Genomic DNA, 12,471 nt, shown 5'->3' with positions numbered 1-12,471 from the left:
TGCTATGCTCTTTGGCTGTGGGCCAGGACTGATGAATGCACTTTTTGCTAGCCTTCACAAACACAGCAAGAGCACTAAAAATAGTAAAGGCAGATGCCACTTACATACTAGGTAAGCGAAGATGTCCAACTTAAAACTCAGGCCAGATATTGAACCCCAGCTTGTGGCACAGTTCTTAACACTGATGACTGCAACAGCGATTCACACACAGAGAATTATCTGTTGTTGGAGATGTAATAAAATTATTACAGGTGACTGGCAACATATATTCAACTCACATATGGCTCTGTAGTACAGAGTGATGGAGCCCTGCCTGCAAACCAAGAGAATGGGGTTTGATTAGCAACCCCAGTGCTGGAGGAGCTGGGAAAGAGGACAGAGAAGTAGGGTGTGGCCTGCTTATATCTTCCAGGGAAAGGTAGGAGAGAGAGGCACTCAGGGAGCACAAACAAACGTGTGATGTCCTGGATGAAACCAGAGAAACTACTGACTGTGCTTCAAGGTTGAGGACAGGGCTGCTTGCTGCCATTGGTCCCTTGTAGAAGTAAGGGATGACCCGCATGGTTAGTCCTTTGCACAGCCCCTTTACCCTGCTTAGCTAAGCGTGCTTGGGGGGTTGAGCCATAAAGGCAAAACTTTAGTTCTGTCTAAATAATATCTGCAACTTTGTGTGTACATCTAAAGTGTGCAAAATCTTTTTATTTTTTTTTTTTGAAAGTAAGTAGGCAAATGAATAGTTTGGTTTAACAGCCTTAAAAGAAGACAGAAGGCCTTAAAGGATTAGTACGCAAATTAGTCCTATCCTTATGGAAATTCAAGAATTAAATCAACCCAAACTCTGGGCCCATGCCTCAGAAACCCTTCTTGCTGAGGTGCGGCCAACAAACAGCAGGCAACCAGTCAGCAGTCTTAAAGGATAAACATTTCAGCCCAAAGGTTGCTCAAAGAGTTTAGGCAAAGTGAGTTTTGAGATCCAAATTGAGATCCCAAGCCTGAGTTGGGGGTCTTATGGGTTTTATATTCTGCCCCTCTAAGAAAACAAAGAATGGTACTGGAGGAGAAACAATGGAGTGTCACATTCATAGTGAGCTGAAATTGCTGCATGTAGTACCTTAATAGAAGAAGAGAAGTAACCCAGTAAGATAGTAACTCAAAGATTATGATAGGTCACAACAAAATTAACAAAGGAAACATCAAAATCCTTTTGCTGCTTCCAAAATAAAAATCTTCTCCTCTTGTATTAGATCCTTGTTTCCAAAATACTATCTAGCTTCCAAAATTCAAAACAAAACTTGTTGTGGAAGTTGAGACTACAGGCATCAGTTAGGGTGAAGAGAGGAAGTTTGATATTAAGCAAGATGTTTGAAAGCGTGACAACAGGTGTGCTGTCCTCTGTGGTGTGGAGGCAAAATCCCATCGACAAAGGCAATGGATCCTTCAAATCACACCCTGATAGCTATCTAAATGATGGCCCTCTCAATTAACCCTCACCCTGGTGACAGAGAATGAATGGGTCAATTGACCAGGAAGGGACTGATTAACAACAGACAAGGGAGGTAAAAAGCGGAAACATTTTTACGACTATGAATTACTAGAAGAATTTTGGACAAAGTTCCAACTACTTGCTTAGGTATTGTTGTTCTCATAATTTTCAGGTGCCTGAACATCTAGTGCTATTCAATGCCACAACTCTAGTGAGTATTAAAAATAACCAGGTGTCCACTCCTTTGTTGTCTTTATATTGTTAATCAAAAAATTACCAAAAACTAGAAGACAGTTAACAAAAAGAGGAAGAATCTGCTATGTCACCTTTCTCTGAATTTATAAAAATGAACACTACACTTTATGAAAAAATAAAAGAGTCTCAATCAATTCTAAATACTGGATTAAGCAGACAATTCCATTAGATAAATATAAGAAATGTTTTTTCACTATTCATTTAAACTAGTCTAGACGATAATATGAAATTATACTCCATGGGCTAACTTTGGCTACAATGGGAAATAAAAGATGCAGTATGTATGTGGTAAAAAAAAATTAGTTTAGGGTTGTATATTTGCATTTTTTTCATTTAGCATAGTTGAAATTATGGTAAATCAATGTATTATTAAATTGTGTTCACAACTGTTTAGTATTCATATTATGATGCTTTGGTTTAGCACATTAGGATGTAAATGTCTCAACCAAAATTTAAATCAACTTTAGCATTCTATCCACAGCAGGCTTTACCTTTGTTAGACTCTGAATTTGTGACAGGCATTTTTTCCAAAGAAGTGCAGCTGGAAGCTTCAAAGTGTAATCATTAAAGCCTTCACAATTCCTCAGTTCCCCCGAGTAGCGCTGGAAAAGGTAAAACATACAAATAAATTGTCATGTAACTGTGCAGGTATAACTTAAAAGCATTTAAGTGCATATTTCTGCAGTTCACGTAAAGAAAAATGAATAGCAAATTCTTTTAAAAATTGCCCAAAATAGGTACATATTTTAAAATGTTACTATTATATGAAACATTTGTAAACTAACAAAATAAAGATTATTTTTTAACCAAAGATCTCAGTGTTCTGTAGTGATTTTGAACAGGCAGATTTCATTAAATAAATAGTAACACTATAAGGCTAAAGACGCTCACCGGTTCGAGACTCTGCTAGAGCGTCTTCTGCGTGGAGACATGTGTGAATGGGCGTACCTTCGTTAAAGGTTGTGCGTTAGGGCTGGCAACTCAGCATGTAAAAATCAACTGCCAATCATTAGCGGACCGGAGTTCTGCTGTGGCGACCCCTAACCAGGAAAAGCCGAAAGACACAACAGCATAAGGCTAAACTCATAATGGAGCCATTTTCCCATTCTTCATCACCATACTTTCAAATTCACATGCGAGTCAATATTCCCAGTTCTGTGTACCTGTTAGGTATTCTGATATCTATCAAAAGGGTCTACTTCTGTAGCACTTCATGCAACTATCCAGTTTTATGAAGACATACAAGTCAGAAAGAGGAACAGCAATGGTATGGTGAAAACACTACAAAAAGAAGTCAGTGAAATAAAACCTAGGGTGATAAACAGTGATCATATACCAGTGACAGCCATTTGAACATCCCCCTTCTCCCTCACATACAGCAAAATATTACTCACCTGCAATAATCATAACTCTATGCTGTACACCTTCTACATCACTCTAACAGCTGCATGCAGATACTTTGTCTCTAATGGAGAATCAATACTTAGGGCTCCTCAGAATCTAATAACGTAATGGTCTTACAATGATATGACTCATGATTATGCTTAAACTGTTGCTGCAATGTTTTCGTCTTGGAGCGGACCATATTTAGGTGCCTGTCTTCCACATCTGTTAAAGTTGACCTTTTTCCGTAGCCTCCACTGTTCAAAGAAATGAAAAAGGATGCACACTATAGCAATGTACAAGAAGCATAAGGCAAGAGCACTGTGAGCAAATACGTTATTCTAATTCCTGTTACGTTTCATACTGTTAATGAAGACAGCTTAGAGGAAAAACTATAGAGGGTAGAACATTAGTGTAGTAAGAAGACTGCAAGGGTTTACAGTTGACCAAGTTTGCAAATGACTGAACTTGGTGCAATTACAAACTCCCCAGAGGACACCAAGATCCTTCAACAGGGCCTTTCCACAAACAGATGGTTTGAAACTATAGATAAAATCTAAATGCTACGAAATGTATACTACTATCGGTCAGCAAGCAATACATCCCTTGTAACCATCACACTGACAACAAACCCCTGAAAACTGATCCATTGCTTAGGGACCTGGGAATGTATGTAGCCAATTACTGTTTCCATTACTTTAAGACAAGGTATGTTTCACTGTAGCTTAATTAGCATGTGTGTCCAGATCAAGGGATGAGATCATTCTACTGTATTCTGCTCCCATCAGGCTGATCACTGAGTAGAGTTTCCCCCTTTGGTATGTATCTGACACACCTTAAATGCCTACAATGCTTTCTTACTAAGAAAAACAAGGGCCTAAAATCACAGAAACTATGTGAACCATTTCAAAGCCTTGTCCTTCTTACTGTTATGCAGGCTACTGAGGGGTAATCTCTGCATCTAGTACAGTGTCTCAGACCCTATCCTGTCAGAACTACTGCACATTCACATGTGCAATGGTTCCATAAACACCTGCCGAAAGAGACCTCAATTTCTTTTGCAACGCCAGAAGTCTAAATCTCAAGATGCAGGCACTTGATGCACTCCTCAGCATGGAGAACATCGACGTCTGTGCAGTAACTGAAACCTGGTTCAAGGTTCCTGAGAGCACCCCAGCACTACCAGGCTATACCTCGTATCATGCTTTTCGGTCCCAAAACCTGGGCCGAACCACAAAGGGAGGGGGAGTGTCCATATTCATAAAGGACACCCACACCTCCAGGTTAGTAGCAACACATGAAGCATCAGAGACCATACAGGTGCAACTAACCATAGGCAAAACTGCTATACAACTGGTAGCATGTTACAGACCACCCTCCCAATCTCAAGAACCCCACTCAGCCTTCCTGAAGACATTGGAGGATATGAATGTATCACAAAATACCATCATACTGGAAGACTTCAACTACCCAAACATAGATTGGGTACATTATTCTAGCCCTAATACCCTAGCCCAAAGGTTCCTGGAATTCATAAATTCAAATGCACTGGAACAACTAGTCACCTCTCCCACTAGGGAGATAATATACTAGACCTGATCATCACAAACATGGGGACAAAATGCTCCACACCAGAAGTATACCCCTCACTAGTGAGATCTGACCACAAACTAATCACCCTGGATATACATATCCCACCTCCACCTCAGCACAAAAGACCACAGTGAAAAACTTCTCAAAAGCAGACTTCACCCTTCTTAAGACTGAGATGGTATCCTTTAAGCCCACTGTGCCAGTGGATACCACATCCCACAATGCCGAATCCTTCACAAATGCTTTCTATGGACATCTCCAAGAATGCATGGATCATGCAATCCCAAACAAATCCAAGTCCCTCTCCACCAAATGTAAGCATCCTGTCTGGTGGACCTCAGCCATAAACAAATTGTATAACAAAGAAGGAAGCTACTGCATGTCAGAGCGAAATCCCATGAAGGGAAGACATCTCTGATCAACATTAGCAGAAAATTATGTTCTCTCATAAAACATCCAAGGCAAACTTTGAGAGAAAAATCGCTAAGGACACTAAAGATAACCACAAAGCCTTCTTCAGCTATGTTAGAAACCTGGCTGGAAACCCTCAGATATGCTCAGAGTTGGTTCACAACAACAAAAAATACACTGAACCCACAGATATTGCTAACATTCTGGCTGATAGGTTCAGTGCAAATTTCTCCCCTCCTTCACCCCAAAAGAAGAAATACTTATCCCAGCTGAATGTAATCTCCCTGTCATCTCAGATGTCCAAGTGAGAACCACCCTAAACAAAGCAAAAAACACAGCATCAATGGGACCTGACGGTATCCCGGGGTGCGTGTTACATGAACTCCAAGGGGAGCTAAACCCACACATAAAAATGCTATTTAACCTTAGCCTTACTTCGGGATATGTACCTGAACACTGGCGTACAGCAACAGTGGTCCCACTCCACAAGGGGGGTGCCTCTACAGACCCTGGAAACACCGCCCCATAAGCTTGACTAGCCTGGTCTGCAAAGCTATGGAAAGAATCATTATGGAACTTATAAACAGAGATATAGGGGACCTACAGACGCTTGAGCCCACCCAGTTCGGCTTTGTAAAGGGCAGATCCTGCCTTTTAAACCTGGTTGACTTTTTCGAAACAGTCACTAGAGCCATTGATGAGGGCAAAGCAGTCCATACAGCATACCTGGACTTGGGGCTAAGGCCTTCGACACAATACCCCACTCAGGCATCATAGATAAGCTAAACAGCTTAAAAGTAAACCCTTATGTCACTAGATGGGTTGCAAACTGGCTAAAGGACAGAACCCATAAAGTTAAAATCGCTGGAGCAATGTCAGACTCAAAGCCAGTCACAAGTGGTGTCCCACAGGGATCTGTCCTGGGACCCCTCTTGTTCGGCATTTATTTCTCAGATGTTAAAGCAAACATGGGAGGGCTGTGGCTGACAAAGTTCGCAGATGACTGCAAACTAGGTGCCATAGTCGATACACCAGCAGATACACACATCCTACAAAAAGGCCTCACTGAAACAGACAACTGGTGCTGTAGTCACGGCCTTAAACTAAATGCCAAAAAATGTATAGTTATCCCTTTGGAAAAACAAAGTACCCACAAATTATCACATAGACAGCAACCCACTGAGTACGGAAAAAGTAATCAGAGACCTAGGGACCCAAGTAGACAGCGACCTCTCATTTGACACCCACGTTGCCAAAGTGGTTAGAAAAACATTCTACCTTGCACACCTCATCATGAAGGGTTTCACATCCAGATCCAAGGATGTCATTGTACTCCTATATTCCTCCCTCATCAGACCCATGATTGAGTACAATGCCCCATTTGGTATGTACCTCACCCGGCACTTGCAACAGCTGGGGAGACCACAAAAGTACCTCACCAAAAGGATCAAGGGTCTCCAACATATGTCTTATTCTGCCAGACTAAAGAAACTTCAGCTCTATTCAGTAGCATACCGCCTGCTCAGAGGTGATCTCTGCCTGACATACAAGGCAATGTCCAATCAGGATCTGATGGACATGCTCCACTTCAAAAAATCCAAATCCATCAGGTCCACGAGAGCTAAAGACTTAAACCTCGGCACAAGTATGAATAGGACATGCTGGAGGGATAGATTCATAACCCAGAGGCTTCCCATGCTTTGGAACTTGATCCCAGTTGGTATTAGGCAGAGCCCCTCACTGAATCTCTTCAAGAGAAATCTTGATGAGTGGATGGGAGATCGTACGTTTACCCCAGGGGTCACATCTGTCTCACTGCTAGACAGAGGCACAGTAAACTAATTCTATTATATAAGGGGACCTTCACTGTGTCACTACTAGACAGAGGCACAGTATTCTAGATTTTATCTGTACATTTTTGTACCATTTCATGGGGTGGCAAAAGCCACATCACTATGGCTAGGCTTACAAATGCCCCAGGGCAGATAGCCTAGTACTATACTATGAAACTATGAAACATAACTAGAAGTTGGAGGGACAGAAAGATGTATCATATAGAATGCCAATTCTTTGCTTTATGTGGAAGAAATTGTGCTGCCAAAGTACTTTTCTTATACTATTCAAATGTAACCTGGACAAATGGATGGGTTAACAGCAAATTCACACTAAATTAGCACCCCTGTCCCTTATGACTGGGGGGCAACATGTAAATGTTCTGCATGTCTCTGGGTTATTCAGAATTTAAAAAAAAAGGGTTAAAAACTTCATGGGAATGTATGGCCAGGCTTCTAAAGAACCTCATGGATCAACATACCAGTACATACCTATGACCAAGTCCAAAATAAATTGTACTACCTTTGTTTCTTGGTCATGTAGATCAAGCTAGGGGCAATGTCTGATAATGTTGCTCCTTGCAGTTTCAAAGCATGTTGCCGTCTTCTCCATTTGAACCCCTGACAAAATAAATTCCTTAATTCACTAAGAAATGTGATGCATACTGCTTGCACCTCAAATCACCAGCTGTATTCCCAGCCACTCTGTCCATCTTTGAACACAAGGGTAGTTTACAGTTTTTCATGAGTACTCATAGTTAGTCCACCATAACAGAATTTTATACTACTAGGACTCAACATGCTGGCTTGTCACCCCCCCAAGTCAGACAGGAGGTTTACATCAGGATAGTATCCTCCTAAATTGCTAATTGGAGGACTACAGTTTATCCCAAAGGGATGGGACTAGCATTCTTAGTCTCTTCTGTACATACACGTGTGTTATGTGTGTACGCACATACACACACACTACAGTCCATGGATGAAGGCCTGTCTCAGAGTGGTTCACGTTGCACCATCCATCCCTCAAACAAGGAAAGAAATTCTGTTCTGGTCAGTCCTCCAGCCTTCAGAATCAATTTATAATGTGGGTCAAGGTCTTCTTAAAATATGATACATCTCATCAACTATGAAAAAAGACATTTCTATTGCAGCTTAAGCCATAGAAACTAGCTAGAAATTAGTCCCCATGAAAAACATACAGTCTTTTGCCACAATGAAATTCTGTTTCACCCACTGTATTTATTTTTCACGTCAGTCACTGTGCAAGGTCCACAGGGCATTAACACCAATAAGGTAGGTAATGTGTAGACAGATGTTCCATTGCTGGAAAATGAACATTTAACAACTTCAAGACGAGTTGCTGAAATGTGAATTTTGTTCTGAACTCTACTGTGACCGCAATTCAAGTAACATATCTGATGCTTGGACAGACAGCAGGGAGGGTCTGAATGAAGCAGCCAATGGACAGAGAGGGTTTGAATAAAGCAGCCAATTGACAACTCTCCCATCCAAGAACAGTAGTGGACTTTAGACATACATCCTAGTCTTACTAGAAATCTGTGTCTTTTTCAAATTTTTAAAGATATATATATATATATATATATATATATATATATATATACACACACACAAATATATATACATACATATATATATATATATATATATATATATATATATATATATATATATACACACACACACACACACACACACACACACACACACACACACACACACACACACACACACACATGAGGTTTTATAAAAAGGGATGGGCTAGTTCTGTGGGCATTCTTTTAGATTACAGTTCTAATTCTAAACAAAACATTGATATAGTCTTCTCTCCTCTCTACAGGAGTAACATAACTGATACAAATTATATGTATTTATAAGTCTTCAAATATCATGGGACTTGTCTTTTCACTACAAAAATTTACAAGCAATACATTATGCACCAAACAGATGTCAGCTACAGTTTTTAGAAACTCCTGTCTACTGGCATAGTTCTTAAATAATGCTATTTTTCACTGCTGGTCGACATGTACATGTGCACTGGAAGAATGTATATATTATGAATTTTTTTTTAAAGTCAGTCTACCATTTGTACCATCTCTGTATGGATACAAACTAGACAAGGTGGACTTACTGAGACATCACAGGCATGAAATTAATTTTGTTACCACTGCTGAAGTGACACCCTGACCCCATGTGTGAAAATTGGAAAAGGGGTTATGGATGGATGGAGTACTACTAGAAGGCTCCTGTTAAATGGATGGAAATCTTGTCCTAAACTGTTCTTAACAGAAGAATTATTATCCTGTATCCTTCTTAATAGAACAAGAATTGTTAAACCTGTACGCTTCTTAAAAGAAATTATTTGCTGACTTCTGTACCTTTACATATTTGGAGCTGTAACTTCCCTTTCCCATTATTAACCCTTTCCCATTATTAACAAAGGGGAAATAATTAACTTTATATGAAACTTGCAACTGAAATGTAATATCTAACTTTCTGAAGTTTCTCAGGAAGAACACAATTAAGTCATAAATGAGTTTGCAGTCATGAATTCAAGCAAGTGGACAAGGGTGGAAAGCCATCATTAATATGCAGATTCATTAGTTTATGACGGTAGAATCATGTCTTTTTTTTATAATGTAATCTGATGTAACCCCCTGGTTTTCTGTGGGAGCAGGAGCAATGAGCAGATTTTTAGAACTTGTCTTTCCTACTAGATCTTGGTGACCATATTCATGACAGCTTGTTGCTTTAATTTTGCCTTGTATAATATTTTGCTAACAAAGTTGGGTGCAATATCTCTGTAAGAAAGAAGAGTCAGGTTAGGTTATTCAGCCATAGATCAGGTTTTTCTTTACATACTCTGTCTTGTACAGCTGACTCAGTTTACATTCTTTGTGCATTCCCCAATTTCTGCATATTTAATTTGCATCAGCACTGTCTTTACTATTTAAAGTTTTATTTATTCACTTATTACAGTCAAGTTCAGGAATCTGCCTTCAAAAGTCAGACAGCTTGAACACTGAACCAGTGAGATCATGTATATATTTACATTTGCCTATATCAAGAGTAATCGGGTAACTCTTAAGTGTGGTCTCCACTCCCAGCCATATCCAGAGTGGGGGCAGTATTACCATGCCAGGATAAAGTTTTGTGGGACCTAAGAATTCAGACAGTCTTACGTAGGAACTGTGTGCATGTAATAACTTGCTTGAAAGGCAGTTATCATGGATAATAGGCACTGAAAGAATTTGTGGATCACAGAGTAAGTGGCGAAAAAGGGGTCTGGGTGCCAAGGCCAAAGACTTGGCTCTGTAAGCAGTCAGTGTTCTGTCATAATGAAAGGGCCTAATGTCCTAGTGGATACAGTATCAGCCTCCTGAGCTGGGGATTGTCAGTTGAAGTCCCACCTGGGTCGATGAATCTTTACCTCTAAAAAATAAACATTACTCTTACAGAGTAATGATAGCAGTGTTAGTAGCATAACAAGTAGCATACTTAATTTTGGTGCAGAAGGCTATGGGTTCTACTTCCACACCATGTAGATGGATTCCTGATACTGCAGTGCACTTTAAGGGGAGTGGGGTGCTGCACTCAAGTGTGGCCTCCTTTCAATGAAATGCCTAGTAGCTATGAACTTGTCAGTTTGCCAGCCATTCCCTATTGCAATATTAACAGTTTTTAAAACTCCCTGGAGTCTGTCAATGCACCAACCAGGGGTGCAAACATACTGGATCCGATCCTCACTAATACATGGAGAGTACTGCACACCTCCTAGTGTAATACTTCTCTGGTTAAGGTCAGACCACAATCTCTTCTGAAGTAAAACTAACACCTGGAATCCCAGCTAACCTTGGAATGTTCAGGAAAGTATAGTTGTGTACACTTTCCATAAATGTAGATGTTTGAGTGTATTCACTGTTGCAGTCATCACATTTGGGTAATCTGCTGGCAGGTTGCCCTCAGTCAGCCTGAATAACAAAGTCTTGGGTCCTGCGTCGGTTGCTGTCTCTTCTTCCATGACGTCAGGTCGTCAGTGGTATAAAACATGCAGCCGACACCCTTTTAATCAGTTTTTCTTTTCCCAGATGTCAGGTGCCCCCCAAATGGGAAGCAATATATATATATATATATATATATATATATATATATATATATATATATATATATATACATACACACATATGTAATTTAGAACACAAAAAATATACCTCCAACTAAAAGCAAATACACTGAAAAGGCTTTTGAGCATAGTAAATGAAAGAAGTGGTATAATAAGAAATAGGGGCCTGGAGGGTGGGTAACCAGGACTGCAACAGTGAATACACTCGAACATCTACATTTATGGTAAGTGTACACAACTGTATTATGTTCTTCGTGTTTCACTGTTGCAGTCATTACATTTGGGTAGAATCCCAAAGCTATGGTTGGGAGGATGGAATTATACAGCATTAGGAGCAGCTATAAGGCCCTGCAGGACAGCAGTGGCAAAGCCTGCTCTGGATTTAGAGAAGAGAGGTAAATGGTAATGTTTGGTGAACGTATGAACTGAGCTCCAAGTAGCAGCTTCTAGAATGTCTCTGGTAGGAACCCCTCTGAGAAAGGCTGCAGAAGTAGATGCAGCCCTGGTGGAATGGGTTCTGATCCCCTTGGGAGCAGGTTTACCATGGTGCATGTAGCAAAAACGAATACAATGGCTTATCCATTTTGAAATAGTCTGCTTAGAAATAGCCTTTCCCTCTGCTCCTGCAGCAAATGCCACCAGTAATTGCTCAGATTTTTTTAGAGATTTTGTCCTGTTTAAGTAGAATCTTAGTTGTCTGTGTACATCAAATGAATGCAGAATCTGCTCCCCCTTGTTCTGGCAATTTGGGAAAAAAGTTGGCAGATGAATGGCCTGATTAAGAGCCACAGTGGATACCACCTTAGGCATAAAGGATGGATTGGTCCTGAGGGCCAACCTGTCCAGATAAAAGATAATGAAAGGCTCCACTGCTATGAGAGCTTGTAGTTCTGAAATCCTTCTAGCTGAAGTGACTGCTAAAAGAAAAGCTGTCTTCCAAAAGAGAAATTTTATGTCTGCAGTAGCAGCTGGTTCAAAAGGAGGTAGGGTGAGTTTTTCCAGCACAAAATTGAGGTCCCATGCAGGAGTTGGAGTTCTCCTGGGAGGTCTCAAATTGTTGGCCCCTCCGATGTACTGCTTTAGCAGGGGATGAGAAAAGAGAGGAGGCTCTGTGTTGTAATGAGTCGAAATGGCAGAGGCATGGATTTTTATAGAAGAAAAAGATAGGCCCTTATGAAGCATCTCAGTTAAATATTGCAGAATCTGAGGAATACTGGGCATTGCTGTGTTTATTCCTTGTGCTTTGTTCCAGGCACAGAATCTTTTCCATTTATCAGCATAAGATTTTCTAGTACTAGGCCTTCTAGCCTCCAAAATGACATCCATTACAGGTTTACTGAGAGATGTGACTGGTGAAATTAGTTGATTAGCCA

The 12,471-nt window shown here is 40.4% G+C and overlaps 1 protein-coding gene across 2 annotated transcripts in view; it reads right to left on the bottom strand.

Moving 5' to 3' along the window:
- PALS2 (protein associated with LIN7 2, MAGUK p55 family member) overlaps positions 1–12,471 on the bottom strand; it is a 1,432,251-nt gene that overhangs the window by 1,052,659 nt on the left and 367,121 nt on the right. For both annotated transcript variants that reach the window (XM_044067549.1, XM_044067552.1), the window contains exon 3: positions 2,230–2,340. In XM_044067549.1, the coding sequence (XP_043923484.1) occupies positions 2,230–2,260 (31 nt within the window). In that variant the 5' untranslated portion in view covers positions 2,261–2,340. The remainder of the gene's footprint in view (positions 1–2,229; positions 2,341–12,471) is intronic.

Source organism: Protopterus annectens, chromosome 3.part1 (genome assembly GCF_019279795.1).
Source record: "Protopterus annectens isolate FY-2018-M chromosome 3.part1, PAN1.0, whole genome shotgun sequence".
Classification (NCBI taxonomy): domain Eukaryota; kingdom Metazoa; phylum Chordata; order Ceratodontiformes; family Protopteridae; genus Protopterus; species Protopterus annectens.
This window is presented reverse-complemented; position numbering and strand designations above follow the sequence as displayed.